This window comes from Rhinoraja longicauda, chromosome 23, assembly GCF_053455715.1.
Source record: "Rhinoraja longicauda isolate Sanriku21f chromosome 23, sRhiLon1.1, whole genome shotgun sequence".
NCBI classification, from domain to species: domain Eukaryota; kingdom Metazoa; phylum Chordata; class Chondrichthyes; order Rajiformes; family Arhynchobatidae; genus Rhinoraja; species Rhinoraja longicauda.
The window spans coordinates 31,164,707-31,188,301 of NC_135975.1; the positions used below are offsets into that span (position 1 = coordinate 31,164,707).

General features: G+C 44.9%; 1 protein-coding gene across 1 annotated transcript in view; it reads right to left on the bottom strand.

Moving 5' to 3' along the window:
* Positions 1-23,595, bottom strand: part of LOC144604991 (ATP-binding cassette sub-family C member 9-like) — a 184,099-nt gene that overhangs the window by 158,884 nt on the left and 1,620 nt on the right. Inside the window, exon 2 of the mRNA XM_078419986.1 lies at positions 852-1,005. Coding sequence (XP_078276112.1) covers positions 852-990 — 139 coding nt within the window. The 5' untranslated portion in view covers positions 991-1,005. The remainder of the gene's footprint in view (positions 1-851; positions 1,006-23,595) is intronic.

The window sequence follows — 23,595 nt, forward strand, 5'->3', positions numbered from 1 at the left end:
TTGAAAGTCAAGTCAAGTCAAGTCAATTTTATTTGTATAGCACATTTAAAAACAACCCACGTTGACCAAAGTGCTGTACATCTGATTAGGTACTAAGGAAAAAAAATGAAACATACAGTAGCACGCAAACAGTTCACAGCGCCTCCTCAATGAGCCTCAAACGCTAGGGAGTAGAAATAGGTTTTGAGCCTGGACTTAAAGGAGTCGATGGAGGGGGCAGTTCTGATGGGGAGAGGGATGCTGTTCCACAGTCTAGGAGCTGCAACCGCAAAAGCGCGGTCACCCCTGAGCTTAAGCCTAGACCGCGGGATAGTCAGTAGCCCCAAGTCGGCCGACCTGAGGTTCCTGGAGTTAGAGAGGGGGGTTAGAAGATTTTTGATGTGGGGGGGGGGGGAATGTCCATTTTGGGCTTTATACGTAAAGACACGGTATGGAAGCCCCCCGAGTCCACCCCCCTCCCCCTCTCACACTAGTTCTGTGTTATCTCACTTTCTCATCCGCTCCCTACACAAGCTACAAACCCGCACGACTCTGCCTGGGGATGCGGGAGGAAACCGGAGCGCCCGGAGGGAACCCACACGGTCGCGGGGGAAACATGCACGCAGACAACACCCGAGGTCGGGGTCGAACCCGGGGGGTCTCCGGCGCTGTGAGGCAGCGGCTCTACCCGCTGTGCCACCGTCTTATCTTGCAGAGAGGGGCGTGCAAAACCATATATGCCAGTGCACCCAAAAATGTGGGGCCAATGCTCCCATGTTGTGGGTGCATTCTCTCACCCCCCCCCCCCCCCTCCCCACCACCCCCCCCCCCCCCCCCCTCCCCACCCCTCCCCTCTTGTTCCCTTTACTCACCGATGAACAAGATGGGGAAAGCGATGAAGAGTAGGAAGACGTGTGGCACCAGATTGAGGGCATCCACGAAGCAGCAGTTGTTAAAGATGCCGCCGTCCACGTTGTAGTGCGAGTCGTTGCCGCAGAAAGACAGAGACATGTCCGGGCCAACTAGCTGGGGAAGGGACCAGCAAAGTAAGTAAGCAAGCTCGGCTCTGCTCCCCTACCAATGCATCATCCAGGGACTGCTGAGAACCGCAGCCCCCGCTATTTATACACGGATGGTCCACATGACGTTCAGACAGCCACCTCCCCCTCCAGAGTGAACACACACACACACACTGTGCAAAGACCCAGTACTCTCAACGCAGCCCTCCTGCTTCTTCTGGGTCGCTGGTGACTGAGAACACCCCCACCCCCTCCCCTGGGCTATCTCTATCCAAGAATGGTCTACTGCCTCTTGGGTGTAGTGGTGGACGGCTCAAATCAATGACTTGATCCATCCCCCACAGAATGACAGATCTCGCTTTGCCGCCCAGTGTTGGCTCAAGAGGGTGCATGCAGCTGATCAAGGGTTGAGGCACGAGGAACTGTTGCAAAAACAGTTGAGCAAAAACACGCAAAAGTGCTGGAGGAACTCGGCGGGGCGGGCAGCATCTGTGGAGGGGATGGACGGACGGCTGATGTTTTGGGTCGGGATCTTTCTTCAGAGTGGGTAAAACCCCAATCTCTGATGAAAGGTCTCGACCAGAAACGTCACCTATTCCTTTTCTCCAGAGAAGATGCTGCCTGACCTGCTGAGCTACTCCAGCGTTTTGTGCCCACTCCTTTCCATAGAAACATAGAAAAATGGGTGCAGGAGTAGGGCATTCGGTCCTTCGAGCAAGCACCGCCATTCAACATGATCATGGCTGATCATCAAAAATAAGTACCCAGTTCCTGCTTTTTCCCCATATCCCTTGATTCACTTAGCCCGAAGACTAAATCTAACTCTCTCTTGGAAACATCCAGTGAATTAGCCTTCACTGCCCTCAGTGGCAGAAAATTCCACAGATTCACAAATCTCTGAGTGAAAATGTTTTTCTCCATCACAGTCTAAAATGGTCTACCCGTTATTCTTAAACTGTGACTCCTGGTTCTGGACTCGCCCAACATCGGGAACATTTTTCCTGCATCTAGCCTGTCCATTCCTTTGAGAATTTTATATGTTTCTATAAGATCCCCTCTCATCCTTCTAAATTCCAACGAATACAAGCCCAGTCGACCCATTATTTCATCATATGTCAGTCCCGCCATCCTGAGAATTAACCTGGTGAACCTACGCTGCACTCCCTCAATAGCAATATTGTCCTTCTTCAAATTAGGAGACCAAAATTGCACACAATACTCCAGGTGCGGTCTTACCAGGGCCCTGTACAACTGCAGTAGGACTTTCCTTGCTCCTAAACTCAAATCCTCTTGCAATGAAGGCCAACATGCCATTAGCTTTCTTCACTGCCTACTGTACCTGCATGCTAACTTTCAGTGACTGATGTACAAGCGCACCCAGGTCTCGTTGCACCTCCCTTTTTCCTAATCTGCCACAATTCAAATAATAATCTGCCTTCCTGTTTTTGCCACCAAAGTGAATAACCTCCCATTTATCCACATTATACTGCATCTGCCCATTCACCCAACATGTCCAAGTCACCCTGCAGCCTCATAGCATCCTCCTCGCAGCTCACACTGCCACCCAGCTTTGTGTCATCTGCAAACTTGGAGATGTTACATTTAATTCTCTCATCTAAATCGTTAATATAAATTGTAAATAACTGGGGTCCCGGCACCGAGCCTTGCGGCACCCCACTAGTCACTTCCTGCCATTCTGAAAAGGACCCGTTAATTCCTACTCTTTGCTTCCTGTCTGCCAACCAGTTCTCTATTAGGTTGAACTTAATCCTATCTAATTGCTTTTGTGATTATGTGGTCGGTCCATTTGTATTTACGGTCTATAGTGATACTCAGTATTTTGATTTGTTGATGATAATTGCCCTGAATGTTCAGTGAAAACCTTTGGACTCTTTTGCTTTGCAAATGGTAGTTGGCTACACTGATGTATCACTTAATCATAAAGTACGAAACAGGTTCTTCTGCCTATCAATGACCATCAACTGCTCATTTACACTAATCGCAGTTGTATTATTAACCCCACTTTCCCATCAACCGCCAACCCTCCCCCAATCTGGAATCTACCTTCACACTAGGGGCAAATGCACTCTGCAGGATTCTTAGCCTCTGAGTTGTCTTCTAACCACATCGTATATTGGACTATTCCACTTCAGTTCCTGGTCAATATCTATGTATCAATATATCTACCTTGGGGCAAACCACAAGGTTTTTAAGGTTTAGGTTTATTATTTCATCGTGGTTCATAGGGAAACGTGCAAGCTCCACATAGACAGCACTGGAGATCAGGGCCGAGCCTGAGTCTCTGGTGTGGTGAGGCAGGAGCTCTATCAGCTGCACCTGTCTGCCCTCCAAAGTGATTTTCGGGTGACAGGCCCTTTGAACTTAGCGGCCACCCCACTTAACACTAATCTTCATACAAAAGGACAGGAGCTTTAGAGAGCCACAATGTTGCCCCTCAAGCCCAGGGTCAATGATGGGGTCTTCAGAACTTGTTCATTTTCTGGGATGTGGACATCGCATTATTGCTCATCTTTAGTCGTTTTTTTTAGTTTTCAATTTATTATTGTGACGTGTCCAGTGAAAAGCTTTGTTTAAAGCTTTGTTTTGTATGCTATCCAAACAGATTAGATATACCATACATAAATACAATCAAGTCAAACTTAAGTACAATAGGTAGAGCAAAGGGGAAGATGCAGAGGGGAGTAATGTATAACAACTCCCGCTGCAGGAGACAGGCGTCTGGGCCACAATCCAAGCAATAGGAATTGCCAAATAGTGAGAAGCCTCATCACATTCCACCATCCTAAATCTCTGCCCAAGACCACACAAAATTGTAGAGTTGTCGATGTAGCCCAGTCTATCACACACTATCAGAATCCAGGAGTTCCACTTATTCAAGCAAGTGAATCATCACACTACTGACTCGTGGCTTGTAAAAGAAGAAAACGTTTTGGAAATCAGATGAGCCACTTTGAACTCAATCCTATCTAATTGCTTTTGTGATTATGTGGTCGATCCATTTTGTATTTACGGTCTATAGTGACGTACCGCCATTGACTCCATCTACACTTCACCCTGCCTCGGAAAAGCAGCCATGATCAATGACTTGTCCCACCCGGTCATTCCTTCTTCTCCCCGCTTCCATCCAGCAGAAGGTAAAGAAGCTTGAAAGTGCGCACCATCAGACTCAGGAACAGCTTCATCCCCTCTGTTATCAGGCTTCTGAACGGCCCTTCCACAAGCTAGGGTACTGTCTGATTCACCTCTACCCTATTGAAGACATTGGACTTTGATGCGCTACAATGCTGAGAACTACATTTTGCACTCCGCATCTTTCCATTTGCTCAATCTACTGTACTTGAGTTTGACTTGTTTGTACTTCTGTATGGTACATCTGTTCTGTTTGGATAGCATGCAAAACAATGTTTTTCACTGTTCCTTGGTACGTTTGATAATAATAAACCTAAAACCTAAAATTCAATTAGACAACTAATTACCATAACCAATCTCTATAAATAAATCTACGATTAAGAGTCATAGATATACTCTTCCAACTCTCCTCAGTTCCTACAACTTACCCATTTACAATTTATAGTGCACCCCATAAAGTGCTGGAGGAACTCAACTGGTCAGGCAGCATCTGGGGAGGGAATGGGCAGACGACTTTTGGGTCTGAAGAAGGATCCTGACTCGATCATTAGGTTAATTACCGGAATGGTGGGACTGTCGTATGTTGAAAGACTGGAGTGACTGGGCTTGTATATGCTGGAATTTAGAAGGATGAGAGGGGATCTTATTGAAACATATAAGATAATTAAGGGATTGGACACGCTAGAAGCAGGAAACATGTTCCCAATGTTGGGGGAGTCCAGAACCAGAGGCTACAGTTTAAGAAAAAGGGGTAGGCCATTTAGAACGGAGATGAGGAAAAACTTGTTCACTCAGAGTTGTAAATCTGTGGAATTCTCTGCCTCAGAAGGCAGTGGAGGCCAATTCTCTGGATGCTTTCAAGAGAGAGTTAGATAGGGTCTCGACCCGAAACATCACCCATTCCTTCTCTCCTGAGATGCTGTCTGACCCGCTGAGCTACTCCAGCATTTTGTGACACCTTAGATAGAGCTCCTAATGATAGCAGAGTCAGGGAGTATGGGGAGAGGGCAGGAACGGGGTACCGATTGTGAATGATCAGCCATGATCACATTGAATGGCGGTGCTGGCTCGAAGGGCTGAATGGCCTACTCCTGCATCTATTGCCTATTGTCTATTGAATGATCTCTAGATTTCAGCATGTTGTGTCTGCCGTTCACAATGGCCAACTAACACATGTTTCAGATGTGGGCTGTAACAAAAGCTGTTTGAGGAAACCTACATGGTCATGGAGAATATGTGCAAATGCCACACAGGCACCAGCTGAGGTCAGGATTGAACTGGGTCTCTGGCGCTGTGAGGCAATATCTCTACAAACTGTGCCATTAAGCAAGGACAAACCCTGGTGTTGGACATTATTGTGAACCCAAACCATAGCAGTTCTCTCATGTATAGCTTAAAACTGTAGGAAGGAACTGCAGATGCTGGTTTACATCGAAGATCGACATCCAGTGCTGGAGTGACTCAGCGGGACAGGCAGCGTCTCTCGAGAGAAGGAATAGGTGACGTTTCGGGTCGTGACCCTTCATCAGACTGAGAGTCAGGGGAAAGGGAAACTAGTGATGTGGAATGGTTCAGTTGGCTGAGGGGAAGGTGACAATAAAGTTGACTTGACTTGACAAGCCATACAACAGTAAATTAATTAGGACAGTGAAACTAGTCGGAGAACTAGGGTGGAGGAGGATGGGGAGAGAGAGGGAAAGCAAGGGTTACTTGAAGTTAGAGAGATCAATGTTCATACCGCTGAGTTGTAAGCTGCCCAAGCGAAATAGGAGGTGGATTTCCTCCAATTTTTGTGTGTGGCATCACTCTGACAGTGGGAGAGGCCCAGGACAGACAGGTCATTTGGGGAATGGGGGAGTTAAAGTGTTTGGCAACCGGAAGATCGCCTTGGCCCAGGCAGACTGAGCAAAGGTATTCAGCGAAACGATCGCCCAGCCTGCGCTTTGTCTCTCTGAGATTGGAGGAGTGAACCTCAGCCTCACCTGAAACCTTCCATACTAGCATCATTGAAATACTTTAGAATTATTTTTCCTGTTCTTGCAACCAAAAATAAAAATCAACACCACTAGAAATACTCAATTGGTCAGGCAGCACCTGAGAGAGAAACAGAGTTAAGATTTTACTGAAGGATATGTCCAACACCTGAAATGTTAAATGTTTTCCAAGTCACCTATAGTTAATGTCTGAAGATAGACACAAAAAGCTGGAATAACTCAGTGGGACAGGCAGCATCTATGGTAGAAAGGAATAGATTAATTTAAAAGAGAGTTAGATAGAGCTCTAGGGGCAAGTGGAATCAAGGGATATGGGGAGAAGGCAGGCACAGGTTACTGATTGTGGATGATCAGCCATGATCACAATGAATGGTGGTGCTGACTTGAAGGGCCAAATGTCCTCCTCCTGCACCTATTTTCCATGTTTCCATGTGACGTTTTAGGTCAAAACCCTTCTTCAGACTGCATTTATAGTTAATATGCATTCACTAATTCAGTTCTACAATGGTGCTCACAAGAAAAGAGCTTGGGGATCGAGCATGCTGGGACAAGGTTCATTAACAACAATAACTCAACAGCTTCAATCAGTCCTTTCAGCACTTCTGAGCATCAAAATACCAGCATAACCATGGGCTACAGAGTCTGATTAACAATCAAAACCTGTGTGCAGTACACGAGGCATGTTGCATTGCTAGAACAGTCTCTCACTGTTCTGTGAGAGTTGATCAGTTACCAAGCATACCCGGTACAACATTTTGTTCATGGACTTGCTGTCAAGAGCTTTTTAGTCCACTAGGGGTTCACGTTCTTTTTTTTGAAGGCAGACAATACAAGACTGGAAGATTTGACCTGCTCTCTTATGTTCCAAGAGTATTTGAAGAATGTTTCACTGCCACATGTACCAGGAATGGAACAAGGAAATCCCTACTTGCTGCAGCTTTGCAGGCAGAATAACCCAATGCCACAAAAAATAAATATACAACAAGTAATAATACAATAAATTATCAGTTAGACTCAGTAAGCAAACTTAGGGACAGCCGGACCTGGTCCCTAAACACTGCATCTCTAGTCGAGAGAGCCTAGCAGCGTTTGCACTTTCTGCGCCGGATGAGGAGAGCACACCTCCCCCATCCCATCCTCACCACTTTCTACTGGGGCACCATAGAGAGCATACTGACCAACTGCATCGCTGTCTGGTCTGGGGACTGCAAAGCCTCAGACTGGAAGTCCGTGCAGAGAGTGGTGAGGACGGCTGAGAAAATCATCGGGACTTCACTTTCTTCCATCCAGGACATTGCACACAAACGCTGCTTGTCCAAGGTCAAAAATACCATTAAATACAATACAATACAATATATCTTTATTGTCATTGTACAGGGGTACAACGAGATTGGGAATGCGCCTCCCATATGATGCAATAAATTAATTAATATTAATTTAATATTAATATTTAGTATTAATATTTAGTATTAAGTCAGTATTAATTTAAACAACCCAATGAAACAAATTGGAACAGTTTTAAAACAGAATAAAGTGCAAGTAGATCTGTGCCGGTTCACTGTGCGATGTGACCATCCGGCTCAGCAGGACCGGTTCATAGCAGCTATGGCCCTATGAAGCTGTTCCTGAGTCTGGAGGTGCGGGCGTAGAAGGCCTTGTAGCGTCTGCCCGATGGTAGAAGTTCGAACAGACTGTTGCAGGGGTGTGAAGAGTCTTTGTGGATGCTGGTGGCTTTTCTGAGGCATTGTGTGTTGTAGATGCCCTCCAAGGCTGATAGCTGTGTTCTGATGGTCCTCTGAGCTCTATGGACTACCCGCTGAAGAGCTTTCCTCACTGCCTCCGTGCAGCTGAGATACCACACAGGGGTGCCATGAGTTAGGATGCTCTCTATGGTGTAGCGGTAGAATGTCGTCAGCAGCTGTTGGGGTAGACCAGACTTTTTCAGTGCTCTTAGGTAGAACAGTCATTGCTGTGCCTTCTTGACCAGCGCAGCGGTGTTATTGGACTATGTGAGGTCCTCCGAAATGTGAGTGCCCAGAAACTTGAACCTGGACACTCTCTCCACACTGTCCCCGTTGATAAAGATCGGGGCATATTCCCCGTTGGGGGACCTACGGAAGTTAATGATCAGCTCCTTGGTCTTGGTGGTATTTAGGGACAGGTTGTTATCAGAGCACCAGTCCGCCAGGTTCTGCGGACCTGGTGCGGACCAGAAAAACCCCACCCATCTCTATCATGGACTGCTCACCCTGCTGCCCTCTGGTCAAAGGTACTGCAGCATACGGAGCAGGACAGTCAGGTTCTGCAACAGCTTCTTCCCCCGAGTCATCAGACTCTTGAATTCACAATGATCCGCCGCCATTATTTTATCTGCGAGTTACTTATTTATTTATTTTTCTTTAATCAATTTTTATTATTTGGTGTTACATTGAAGCCAGTTGCAACGGAATTTCGTTCAAATATGCACCCGTTTGTGTTGTTTTGAATGACAATTAAAGTTATATTCATTCAAGTGCAAGTCGAAGTACATAGTAAATACTCTAAAATAATCTACCGTAGATCGGTGCCGAGGCAGGCTGTGGTTAGTAATGTGCAGTGTGTTTCAAGAGGCTGATGGTTGATGAGAAGAAGCTGTTCTTCAACCTGGAGATCATGGTTCTCAGGCTCCTGTATCTTCAATGATTCAATGCTTTATTGTCACATGTACCCGAGTACAGTGAAATGTACTTTGTTTTGCATACAACCCGATAAAATCATTGAGCAGACCTCACCTCTGACAGCCTTCCTCGCTCTCCGACGGTCTTCCTCATTCTCCGACAGCCCTCCTTGCTCTCACAGCTCTCCGATGCCCCCGTCCTCACTCTCTGATACCCCTCCTCGCTCTCCCACAGCTCTCCGGCGGCCCCTCGCTCTCTAACAGTCCTCGTCGCTCTCCGATGGTCCACTTGCTCTTGGCGATTGCTCACGGGTCCCTCCTCGCTCTCACGGCATGAGTCCAATGGACCGAGGCTTAGCTGGAGTTCGTAATGTTCAATAGCCTCGTGATTGTTGGGAAGAAGCTGCTCCTGAACCTGGATGTTATAGCTTTCAGACTCCTGTACCTTCTTCCCAATGGCAGGAGCGAAATGAAAGCATGGCCAAAGTGGTGTGATTCTCTGACGATGTTGGCTGCCTTTTAGAGGCAGGGCCTCCTATAGATCCCTTTGATGGAGGGTAGGTCAGTACCCATGATGGACCGGGCAGTGTTCACCACTTTTTATAATCTCCTTCATTCCTGGGCATTCAAGTTGCCGAATCAGGCCGGCTACACTGCAGAGTCCTGTTCTCAACAATTTGTCAGTTGGGATCCATAAACCAGTCCTGTCTTATTCATAGCCCACAGTGAAATAAATGGCTGCCTCAGCCTTCCACATGGAACCTCATCTGTTTGCCTGGTGCTGGACAGCTTCAACCCCAGCTAACATCTTTGCAGGGTCTTGCACAACAGGGCACAGCGGTAGCATTAGTCCCTTGCAGCGCCAGAAGCACGGGTTCAATTCTGACCTTGGGTGCTGCCTGTACGGAGTTTGTATAATCCCCGTGTCCGCATGCTCTGGTGTCCTCTCACACTCCAAAAACGCACGGGTTTGTAGGTTAATTGGCTTCTCAAAATTTCCCTAGTGTGTAGGATAGTGCTAGTGCACAGGGTGATCATTGATCAGCACTGACTCAGTGGGCCGAAGGGCCTAGTTCCACGTTGTATTTCTAAAGTAAAGTAAACTGAAGTATATTAAACACTTAATATATACTTAAGTATGGTAAAAAGCTGGAGAGCTTGCTGGAGTAGGAAAATAACTGCAAATGCTGGTACAAATCGAAGGTATCACAAAATGCTGGAGTAACTCAGCGGGTCAGGCAGCATCTCAGGAGAGAAGGAATGGGTGACGTTTCGGGTCGAGACCGTTCTTCAAAGAGCTTGCTGGAAGTGATAAGGTGTCTCTGGAACAGATGGGCTACAATGCTGAGAAATATATTCTACACTCTATATCTTCTCCTTTGCTCTATCTATTGTACTTAAGTTTCACTTGATTGTATTTATGTATGGTATATCTAAATGTAGAACTGTCTTGTAGGCAGCTTGCTGCCCAGTGGTATGAACATTGACTTCTCCCACTTTAGATAGTTCCTCTGTCCCTCTCTTCCCCTCCCCCTTCCCAGTTCTCCCTCTATCTTCCTGTCTCCACCTATATCCTTCCTTTGTCCCGCCCCCCTGACATCAGTCTGAAGAAGAGTCTCGACCCGAAACGTCACCCATTCCTTCTCTCCTGAGATGCTGCCTGACCTACTGAGTTACTCCAGCATTTTGTAAATAAATACCTTCGATTTGTACCAGCATCTGCAGTTATTTCCGTACACTAAACTGTCTGAAGAAGGTCCCGACCTGAAAGATCACCCTATCCATGTTCTCCATACATGCTGCCTGATCCGCTGAGTTACTCCACCACTATCTGTCTCTTTTTTTTAGTGGTATATCTGATCTGTTTGGATAGCATGCAAAACAAAGCTTTTCACTGTACCTGTGGCCTATTCACATGTGACAATAATAAAGCTAAACCTAAACATAACCCTTCCACAAGCCATGAGAAAATGGATGAGTGCGACTGATGCTGGAGGTAGTTGATGGGGGATGGCTGAGTGTCCTAGATTCACACGGCATGGAAACCGGCCCTTTGGCCCGCTGAATCTGTGCTGGCCACACACACTAATCCCCATCTCTATTGTTCGGTGTAACCTTGGCTCTGCCACTGCTGTTTGGGGATTGCGCGCTTATTTTAACCATCACACAAACCAACCTCCTTTCCATTGACTCCACCTACACTGCATGCTGCCTCTGCAATGCCACAAGCATTATTAAGGACCATTCTCTCCCCGGTCACTCCCTCTTCCACTGGGCAAGAGTTACAGAAGTTTGAAATCGTACACCTCCAGATTCAGGGACAGTTTCTTCCCGGCTGTTATCAGGCAACTGAACCTCCTCTCACCATCTAGAGTGTGGTCCAGACCTTCCATCTACCTCATTGGAGATCTTTGAACTATCTTCAATCGGACTTTACTGGACTTTATGTTGCACGTTATTCCTGTTATCCTATATGTAGACAGCTTAATTGTAATCATGTATAGTCTTTTCTTTGACTGGATAGCATGCAGCTAAAAGCTTTTCACTGTACCTCGGTACACATGACAATAATAAACTAAACTAAAAAAACTAAATGTTTATATCCCCACACGTCCTCTGTGAGAGTAGGATTAACATTTGGTGCTTGGATAACAAGCAAGAGGAGCTATTACAAACTGATTGATTGAAAGATTAAACATGGAAACAGGCCCAGGATCGATCGCAGGTCTCTGGTGCTGTGAAGTAGCAGCTCTACCAGCTGCGCCACTGGTGTGATCCATGGCTAGCACTAAGATAAGCACAGTCCAAGGGAAACACTATTAGTTTCAGTAGGTGAAACTCAGGGTGAATCATACAGCTTCTCCCAGCAGGGAAGGTTCAAAGCTTTGACTTGAAACCTCAGCTCTTCCTCTGAACATCACTATCGCAAGTCTCTTTGCCTTTCCCTGAGGTACGTGCAGACTGAAGCAGCCACAAGCCAGTCATCAGCAGACAACAGCTGCATCCGAGCAGTGACCCTAGCAATGTGATGTAAAACATCTATCGCCGTCAAAGACACTTGCTCCTCCCAGTTCCTGAGAGGGCAGGGAACTTTCCATAAGCAGGGCAGATGACAAATCTGAAGTCAGGGCAGATAGCACAAATGCTAAAAGATTTCCCAGCTGAGACTCCATGGCAGTGATGATGTACGACTTGAACTCTTGTTAGCCTTCTGCGTTTCCCATCCTCAACGTCACTGCTATTAAGATGAAGAAACTGTGCAAGTTCAGAAAGCCTGAATGTAGAATAAGACCATAGAACCCAGCCCACAGGCACAGTGGTTGCATTTATCAATGTTATCTAAGAACAGCTTTGGAACGCTTTCAAATAGTTTAAAGATCCAGAAGTTTGATTTATTTTGTATATTACCATTTGAAAGGCCACTTATAAAAGAAAAATAATGAACCAGAGTCACCAAATATTTAGAAGGGGAAAAAAAAACTTCATGGCTTATATTAGCTCTTTTAAAATGCTTAAACTTCGTAAAGTTTGCATTTAGTTCAACTTCCCCAGTGCTGATCATAAGAACGGCACAGTGGAGCTGCTGGTAGAGCTGCTGCCTCACAGCGCCAAAGACCCAGTTTCAATCCTGACCACGGGTGCTGTCTGTGTGTGAAATTTGCACATTCTCCTATGACCACGTGGGTTTCCTCTGGGTGCTCCAGTTTCCTCCCACATCCCAAAAAGTGAGGCTTGTACGTTAGTAAACTTCTGTAAATTGCCCCTAGTGTGTAGGGAATGGATGTGAGCGTGGGATAACATAGAACCAGAGTGAAAGAGTGATCGATGGTCAGTGTGAACTTGTTGGGCCGAATAGCATTTTTCTATTCAATCAATAGAATTCAGGTCACTCACCCTGAGCTGATATTATATGCTGCCACAAAATGCACTGGGAAATATTGGATCCACTTAAATTCAGACGTGGAGCCTAATGCAGCCTGAAGTTGCACATCCTTGGATTGCAATCACTGTAAGGTTTGTGCGGCTTGTTGAAATGGAAATTCAGGAATCCAGAGAACTATTTTCTATTTTGATTGTTTTCCAACAGCAGTTTGGAAAGAACCTTCGGCTGCTTCCGATTATCCCCCCAACAATTCAACCAAATAGACCCAAGGTCGACCCTGGCTAAAACTTAATGTGCTGATTGTAGACATTGGTGCCATTCTAAACCTCAAGATGGTTTCTCCTTACCTGTAGATGGCTTCTCCTTATTCTGCAGATGGCTTAAACGTTGACGTTTGGAAAGATAGACATAAAATGCTGGAGTAACTCAGTGGGTCAGGCAACACCTCTGGAGAAAATGTTTTGAGTTGAGACCCTTCTTCAGACTCTGGACCTTGGAATATTGTGAAGTTTAAAGATAGAACATAGAACAGTGCAGGAACAGGTCCTTCAGCTCACGTGTACCAAACAGGATGCCAAGTCAGGGCAGCACGGTGGCGCAGCGGTAGAGTTGCTGCCTTACAGCGAATGCAGCGCCGGAGACTCAGGTTCGATCCTGACTACGGGCGCCGTCTGTACGGAGTTTGTACGTTCTCCCCGTGACCTGCGTGGGTTTTCTCCGAGATCTTCGATTTCCTCCCACACTCCAAAGACGTACAGGTATGTAGGTTCATTGACTGGGTAAATGTAAAAATTGTCCCTAGTGTGTGTAGGATAGTGTTAATGTGCGGGGATCGCTGGGCGGCGCGGACTCGGTGGGCCGAAGGGCCTGTTTCCGCGCTGTATCTCTAAATCTAAAGTTAAACTAATATCTGCCTGCATGTGGTCCATATCCCTCTATTCCCTGCATATCCATGTGCCTATCTAAAAGTCTCTTACAGTAAATGCCACTCTTAAATTGTATCTGTCTCCATCACTACACCCTGGGAGCACATTCCAGATACCCATCATTCTGTGTAAAACAATTGCCTCACACATCTGCTTTAAACTTTGCCTCTCACCTTAAAGCACTGCCCTCTAGTCTTTGACATTCTAGACTAATTAACATCAAATGTCCAGGTACGTTACGTTTTGAGTCACCACAATTTCCTCGAAATGTTATCTGTCCAATTCCCACCACAGATGCTGCCTGACTCGCTGAGTTCCTCCAGCACTCTGTGTTATGTCCAAATTTCCAGCATCTGCAGTTCCTCGTGTCCTCCTCTGGATGAGGTGGAAAGGGCAGTGATGGGGAAAGACGTAAAAATGAGCAAAAAGAGTTTCACATTAATAAATAGAGAAAAACACAAGATTTGTGCAGAAATGTGCCCAATGTTGTAGACAAACCATTGGAGCAACAATGCACAGTACTGTGCTATGGAGTAACTTCACTGAGTATTCATTGGAAGTCATCCTGCATGTATATCCTTTACCCTGACATTTAAATGATTACATTTACGGGTTCCATACATACAATTGCATTTAGTTAATACAATATCCAATATGTGAAGAAATGTTGAGTCGTGACAATATCTGCAAGGAAATTTAACATTATGTTTTCGAACACAGAACATAGAACAGTATAGGATCAGGCCCTGCGGCCCACAATCTCCATGCCATTAATCTCCTCTGTCAGCACATGGTGCATATCCCTTCATATCCAAGTGCCTATCTAAAAGTCTCAAACACCACTATTTTATCCGCCTCCACCACCATCCCTGGCAGCGTGTTCCAGCCACTTACCACTCTCTGAGTAAGGTAGACACAAAATGCTGGAGTAACTCAGCGGATCGGGCAGCATCTCAGGAGAGAAGGAATGGGTGACATTTCGGGTCAAGACCCTTCTTCAGAAGACACCATTCCTTCTCTCCTGAGATGCTGCCTGACCCGCTGAGTTACTCCTGCATTTTGTGGCTACCTTCGATTTGAACCAGCATCTGCAGTTCTTTTCCTACTCTCTGAGTAAAGCACCTCGCCCTGCACAATGTTAGATTGGACAAATCTCCATTAGACCTGGTGTGTTCTCTGTTCAATCTATTTGAGCAGTGTGTTACTTGTCACTCCCACTGAATCAGTTTGGATTCTATTGCCAGAACGTAGAGGCAGAGAAACAAGTCACAGTGGTCGGGTCAAATGCCTCTAAATCTGCAAATTTGTCATCTTTGACAGAGTTGGTGTGAACATTGACAAATGTTAATGTTCCTGTAGTTGTTACTGCAGTAACAGTACTGCCCTAACAAATTGAACAGCACAGTTGTACGGGATGGAATTTGTCAAATGTGTTCAGGAACGTTGCCTCGGGCAATATGTAGGGGGCCCCACATGGGGGAGGGCAGCATTTGATCTAGTCCTGGGAAATTGGGAGGAGCAAGTGAATGAAGTGTTCGTGGATGAGTCTTTTGGGATCAGCAACCACTGTTCTATGAGGTTCAAGATAATTATGGATAGAGAGGGCGGGCCCATGAGTTCTAAATTGGCGAAAGGCCAATTTTGAGGGTATTAGACAGTAGCTCATAGAGTCATAGAGCGTGGAAACAGGACCTTTGACCCAATCTGCCCACACTGGTCAACATGTCCCATCTACACTAGTTTCACCTGCCTGTGTTTGGCCCATGTCCCTCTAAACCTGTCCTATCCATGGACATGTGTGTTTCTCAAACGTCCTCATCAAAATGGTCAACTCTGTATGGAGCCACAGGAGATACGTAAGGTACACAATGAGTATTTCTCCTCTGTTTTTACTGTGGAGAATGACATGAGGACTGAAGAGCTTGGGGCAGTCAATAGAAGTGTCTTGAGAGCAGTCCGTATTATGGTCAGGGAGGGGCTGAACTGTCCTGATGCTTATGAAGGTAGACAAATCTCCCGGGTGTGATCAGACATATCTGAGGACACTGTGGGAAGCTGAGAGAGGAGATTGCAGGTGCCCTGGCTGAGATTTATCAGTTGTCATTAAATACGGGTGAGGTGCCAGAAGATTGGAGGATGGCAATTGTGCCTCAATTCAAGAAGGACTGCAGGGAAAAGCCTGGGAACTATAGGTTAGTGAGCCTAACATCTGCAGTCAGAAAGTTACTAGAGAGTATTCTGAGGGATAAAATTCAGTCTTTGGCAACATTTAGTTTTTGGTTATACACTGCTACATAATGGACACCAGGCTAACAATTCAGGGAAAGCAAAACGGAAATGAGATGGCATTGAATCGGGTCACGATGGGATGTCATAGTTCAAATATCATAACGTGAAGAATAAAATTACTGGGGCCAAATAGACAAATATTAGCAGGGCAGCAGTAGAGTTGCTGCTTTACAACGCCAGAGACCCGGGCTCGATTGTGACTAAGGGTGCTGTCTGTACGGAGTTTGTACGTTCTCTCTGTGACTACATGGATGTTCTCCGGGTGCTCCGGTTTCGTCCCACATTCCAGAGACATACAGGTTTGTAGGTTACTTGGCTTCAGTAAGTTGTTAAATTGTCCTTAATATGTGTACGATAGTGCTAGTGTACAGGATGATCGCTGGTCGGCATTAACTCGGTGGGCCAAAGGGCCTGTTTCTGTGCTGTATGTCTAAAGTCTAAATATGGGCATATACATGATTTACTATTATACGAAGCCTCTCCAAATTGCAAATAAAGTTCAATCTGAAGCCTGGTCAGAAAAACGATGAACAAAAATGCAAAGCATAAACATGCTGAACATTTGCTTGACAGCCATTCAAACTAGAAACATTCAAATCCTAAACATTATGGAACCCTGACCCCACAATAGTGGCCGTAGAACTTTTAAAAGTAAACATAAAGCAAACAACCAGAAGAATATTGAAATCTGCAGCATTTCAAACCCAAAGTTCACAACACAACACATTGTTTACAGACAATGCCACTGTGGTTAAATAACGAACAATGAAGAGACGGGGTACAGGAAGGGAATGGAGAATTTAGTGACATAGTGTCAGGACAAAAGTCTCTCGCTCAAAACAAGACACAAACTGTTGGAGTAACTCAGGTGGATCAGGCAGCACTCTGAAGATCATGGATAGGTGTTGTGCAGAAAGGAACTGCAGATGCTGGTTTAAACCGAAGATAGACACAAAATGCTGGAGTAACTCAGAGGGACAGGCAGCATCTCTGGAGAGAAGGAATGGGTGACGTTTCGGGTGGAGACCCTTCTTCAGACAGTGGGTCTCAGATTCAAATAGATGTTGATATGGATTGGGACCCTTCCTCAGACTTATTCCAGAACTTTGTGTCTTTTGTTTGTAAAGCAGCATCTGTAATTCCCTGTTTCAGCCTTTCCTTCAAAATCAGCAGGACAGGAAAAACGTAGTGAATATTCTGCACTCTGCATCTTCCTCTTTGTTCTATCTATTGTACTTGAATTCAACTACATTTTTGTATGGTGTATCTGATGTTTGGATCGCATGCAAAATAAAGCTTTTCACTGTATCTCAGTACATGTGACAATAATAAACCTAAACAAAAGACAATAAACAATCAAATCCTAAACATTCTTAAACCTGAGCCTACGACAATTTTTTTCCAATTCATAATAGTCCATTCGGCCCACTTAATTTATGCTGGCTACAGAGCAACCCAATCAATCTCAATTCCATGCTTACTTCCCTGTAATCTGTTTTCTCTCACAGGCCCATCAATTCTCCTTCCATCCCATAAATTCAGGGCAATTTACAAGCAATTAACATGCCAGCAAATCTAAATCTACCAGCTACCAAGTGAGGTGTTGCATTTTGGGACATCTAACAAGGGCAGGACCTACACAGTGAATGGTAGGCCTCTGGGAAGTGGTGTGGAGCTGAGGGATCTGGGAGTGCAGGTGCATGGTTCCTTGAAGGTCGAGTTGCAGGTAGATAAGGTGGTCAAAAAGGCTTCTGGCACATTGGCCTTCATTAGTCGGAGTATTGAGTATAGAAGTTGGGAGGTCATGTTGCAGTTGTATAAGACATTGGTGAGACCGCATTTAGAGTATTGTGTTCTGTTCCGGGCACCTTGTTATAGGGAAGATATTGTCAGGCTTGAAAGGGTTCAGAGAAGATTTACAAGGATGTTGCCAGGACTAGAGGATCTGAGTTATAGGGAGAGGTTGAGTAGGCTGGGTCTCTCTTCATTGGAGCGCAGGGGGATGAGAGGTGATCTTATAGAGGAATCAAGGACCACAGAGGACATAGGTTCAAGGTGAAGGGGAAAAGATTTAATAGGAATCTGAGGGGTAACTTTTTCACACAAAACGTGGTGGGTGTATGGAACAAGCTGCCAGAAGAGGTAGTTGAGGCTGGGACTATTAAGAAATAGTTAGACAGGGACATGAATAGGACAAATTTGGAGGGATATGGACCAAGCGCAGGCAGGTGGGACTAGTGTAGCTGGGACATGTTGGCCGGTATGGCCAAGTTGGGCCGAAGGACTTCTTTTCACACTGCATCACTCTATGACTCTACCAATGGACCAAGGACATTCAATAGCCAAGGTTTATGAATTAGAGTACTCTAAACTCAGAAGCAAAGGAATATGCTGAGGACATACAAATACAGAACATTTGAAATACATAGTCCACAACAAGGTACTAAGGGTATTCAGATTCTAGATATTTTGAAATTAGAATCCTAAGTGATTCACTGAGATCTTTCAAGTCCCAATTGTTCTGAACTTAGAACATGTAATGAAAGATAAGAGCACTCAACTCTGAAACATTCTGAAGCCAGAGAGTAGAATATCTAAATCCTAAACATAAAATATTTTTTTAAAACAAGGTGGGAGTGAATGGCAGTCCTCTGGGGAATGTTATAGAGCAGGGGAATCTAGGAGTGCAGGTTCAGAAAGTGGTACAGACATCACTTTCAAAGTGTGGGCCAAATGTCCGGGTTGTTGCGGAGTGAGTGAAGGGCTGCACTCAAAGTGTTGTCACAGGTAGATAACCTGTGGTCAAAAAGACTTTTGGCCGATTGGCCTTCATCAGTCAGGGTACTGCATTCCTAGGAATAAGGTCTGAGCCTGCTCAACCTCTCCCTGTAGCTCAGGGCCTTAAATCCCAGCATCACCCTCATAAACCTTCTCTGCACTCTTTCTAGCTTAACAACTTTCCTATGGCAGTGTGACCAAAGCTGAACACAATACTCCAAATGTGAGTGGCCCAACCATCATGTACAGCTGTAGCATAACATCCCAACTTCTATAATCAGTAATTAATTATACTTTCTTTGGTTACTTTTTCTTTCCTTTTGCTCTTCGTTATTCCATTGCTGATCAATACAGCAATGGAATAGCTTTTCCTCAATTCTGCACCTACGTCACAATGCTGCCCTTAATTGATGTATGTGTGGCTGTTTTCCTGTAACTCCCTCTCTCTCTCTACACTTTCATTCTCCAGTCTCTCTAGCACTCTTCATCTATTGGCTATCTATTTTTTTTTCTTTTTTGCTATTATGAAATTTCATCTGAATGAATCGAACACATTCAATACAAATCTGGAATTTATCTCATATTAGACATCTTGTCAGCGTGGACATGATGGACTAGTTTTCATGCTGCATGACTCTCGACTATTTCTTTGAATATAAAATTATGAGAGCAATAGATAGGATAGACAGTCAGAACCTTTTCCCCAGCACGGTAAAATCAAATTCAAGGGCGTATAGTTTTAAGGTGACAGGGTGAAAGTTTAAACTTGGTGTGCAGGGCAAGGTTTTTACACAGAGGATGATGAGTGCCTGGAACAGATGGAGCAGATTCGACAGTCATATTTAAGAAATCTTTGGTTCGGCATAGGGATATGCTAGGAATGGAGGGATATGAATTATGTGCAGGCAGATAAGAGTTGGTATTGATACTATGTTCGGCACAGACATTGTGGACCGAAGGGCCTGTTCTTGTGCTGTTCTTTTCTATGTTCTTTTAAACGTCTAAAAAAGTTAATTAGATGATAAAATTTCAAAGAGATGATTTAATAACTCCTTTATCTAAATTTCTCATCTCAAAACCATTATTCCAACAGCAAATGATACGAATGAGTCCAACTAATGTATATGTTTCAAAGTGTACATAGTTCTTTGAATTTTGAGTACAATTCCACTCCAATTGTAAATCAGGGCACTGCTAGTTTCTCACAAATGATGTTACTCCAATCCTCATCAAGTAAGTAATTTAATGTTTGAATTTTAGCCAAGTGCGTGCATGCGTTTAAGGTCACTTACATCATTGGCTTTACCCCGTGAGAAAGTTGCATTGGCCATATTGTCCTGGAGAAGGGATCTCTTGCTGAGCCACAGCTGTGCATGTTTAGATTTCCCGGTGGACTATCAGCTCAACCTCAAATTGTTCCTCTAATCTTATCCCATAACTGGAACCAGGCCACTAACTTTCCCTCCGAAAGCCGCAGCATGAAGCACAATTTTTAAGATATATAGCCGAAAAAGGGGAATGAAGAAGTGTTTATGGGAAAATCTGAAGCAACTTCAACCTGACCCTTATCCATGGACAACTTAGCTCCCACAACATCTACGCATCTGAAATCAATTACTATATGACGCCCTGGGAATAAAAATTATAATGAAAGGTTTGCTGATCTAAATGGTATGTGAAACACAGCGTACAACCAGAGTACATTTATTAAGGAATGTGATATATGCTTGTATACACACAGGCCATTCAATCCATCGAGTTCATGCTATCTCCCATCATGAGTGGTAGATCTGTAGGAGGCGCTGCCCCAAAAAGGCAACCAACATCCTGGACCTACATCCACCCTGGCCACACTCTGATTTCACTACTACCAGTGGGAAGAAAGGACAGGAGTCTGAAAGCAGTGACCACCAATTTCAAGAATAGCTTCTTGTCAGCAACCATCAGGCTGTTGAACAATATACAACACTAACCTCAGTAGCTATAAACGTTGAGTATAGGAGCAAAGAGGTCCTTTTCCAGTTGTACCGGGCCCTGGTGAGACCGCACCTGGAGTACTGTGTGCAGTTTTGGTCTCCAAATTTGAGGAAGGATATTCTTGCTATTGAGGGCGTGCAGCGTAGGTTCACTAGGTTAATTCCCGGAATGGCGGGACTGTCGTATGTTGAAAGGCTGGAGCAATTAGGCTTGTATACACTGGAATTTAGAAGGATGAGGGGGGATCTTATTGAAACATATAAGATAATTAGGGGATTGGACACATTAGAGGCAGGAAACATGTTCCCAATGTTGGGGGAGTCCAGAACAAGGGGCCACAGTTTAAGAATAAGTGGTAGGCCATTTAGAATGGAGATGAGGAAGAACTTTTTCAGTCAAAGAGTGGTCAAGGTGTGGAATTCTCTGCCTCAGAAAGCAGTGGAGGCCAGTTCGTTGGATGCTTTCAAGAGAGAGCTGGATAGAGCTCTTAAGGATAGCGGAGTGAGGGGGTATGGGGAGAAGGCAGGATCGGGGTACTGATTGAGAGTGATCAGCCATGATCGCATTGAGTGGCGGTGCTGGCTCGAAGGGCTGAATGGCCTACTCCTGCACCTATTGTCTATTGTCTATAAACTTTAATGTGTTTCTGGTTGCACGAAGGACTTGTGTTTTTGCACTAGTATTGTTATACAGTATGTTGTGCTTTTTATTATTATAAATACTCTGTGTGTATTATGCTTACTCTTAAGCTGCTACAAATTAGAATTTCATTGTTCCGTTGTTGGTACGTTTGACAATTGGAAGGGTCTCGACCCGAAACGTCACCCATTCCTTCTCTCCTGAGATGCTGCCTGACCTGCTGAGTTACTCCAGCATTTTGTGAAATAAATACCTTTGATTTGTACCAGCATCTCCAGTTATTTTCTTACAATTAAACATTTGACTCTCTGAAGTCTTGAATCTTGATATTTGGAGTTTTAGAAGGACTCACCTAATCTCAAAAATTCAATTAGATTTTCCTTTAGAAAGGTGCCTTTAAACCAGCAAACATCCTTTCAGACAGTGCACACTGGGTCACGAGTAATTAAATACAAAAAAATCCTCATCTACAATACACTCGGTCAAGTTCAATTTCTGGAACGTTTCTGGCATAGAAATTACACCCTGTGAAAATAATTTAAAGGCATCGTTACCTTTTGAAATGGGTTCATTTCAGCAGTGAAGATTAGCAAGTCATAAGACTGCACTATTTAATCAGTAGGATCAACTGTGAATTTTGACACATTCTTTATTCTATGTTGACCAGTTTCTTCCCAGCTGTTATCAGGCAACTGAACCATCCTACCACAACCAGAGAGCAGTCCAGAACTACTATCTGCCTCAGACAATCTTTGAATGGACTTTACTGGCTTTACCTTGCACTAAACGTTATTCCCTTATCATGTATCTGTACACTGTAAATGGCTCTATTGTAATCGTGTATTGTCTTTCCACTGACTGGTTAGCATAAAAGCTTTATACTGTTCGCCGGATCGCGGGGCTTGGGTCGGCCCGCCGCGGACATTTCACCATCCGGCGGGGCCTAAAATAGGCCGCGGGATTTTTCTCTGCAATGTCGGGAGCCATGACTGCCCCGACGTGCAGCGGCAGCGTGTTCGCCCGCCCCGGATTGCTGGGCTTGGGTCGGCCCGCTACGGACCTTTCACCTTCCGGCGCGGCCTGGAACGTGGCAACGACAACAGCCTGACCGTGGGAGAAGACGGCAGGGGAAGAGAAAAGACATTCCGGCCTTCCATCACAGTGAGGAGGGGACTGGAGGAGACTCACTGTGATGGATGTTTCTTTTTTTTGTGTTGGTTGGGGTTGTGTAATTTGCTTATTTTACTGCTTTTATTGTTGGACTGTGGGTGACTAAATTTCGTCCAAAAAACGTGTTTTTTGGATGACAAATAAAGATATCCTGAATCCTGTTCCTCGGAACACGTGACAATAAACTAATGCCAATAACCCCCCCTCACCTGGATCCACTATGGCTGCCAAGATTTGTTCTGCCCCACTTATTTTCCAGGTTTCTCTTCCCTACTACAATTAGTCTGAAGAAGGGTCCGACCCAAAATATCACCTATCTATGTTCTCCAGTGACGCTGCCTGACCCACTGAATTACTTCAGCACTTTGTGTGATTTACTAAGAATACTTCAGTACTTCAGCGACACCATGTGGTGAATTGCAATTGGAACTGGAATCTTGCTGGTTCATTTACCAATACTTTGCTCCGTTATGTCCAATAACATTTGCTCATATCACTCGTTACACAGGTATCTACTTGGGATGAGAGATTTAACTAACTCAGCTCCAAAAGGTGTTATTATACTGTTACTTAAAGAATAGACAGCATTATTTGACTACCTATGAGTGATAAAACAGCAAAACGCTAAGTGCTGGAGGATCTCGGCAAGTCAGACACCATCTGTGAACGGAATAGGCATGTAATGTTTCAGGTCGTGGTCCTTCTTCAGGTTGACCAGTCTGAAGACAGGCCCCAACCCGAAACGTCATCTATGCATTTATCTCCACAGAATCAACATGAGCCGCTGAGTTCCTCCAGCACTTTGTATTTTGCTCAAGATTCCAACATCTACAGATTCATTTACTATGTACTAGGTCATGAAATGGCAGTTCAATGTTATCAGCATGCAGAATATGAGGCTAGAATGTGGAACTTATTACAATACAAAGAGGCTAGTCGTGTCGATATCAGTGCCCAAGTATTCCCATTCTCCCTCGTACTTTGTGTAAGAAGAATATGCAGATGCTGGTTTAAACCAGATAGACACAAAAAGGTGGAGTAACTTAGCGGGTCAAGCAGCATCTCTGGAGAGAAGGAATGGGTGACGTTTCGGGTCGAGAAGACTGAGTCTGAGGAAGGGTCTCAACCCGAAACG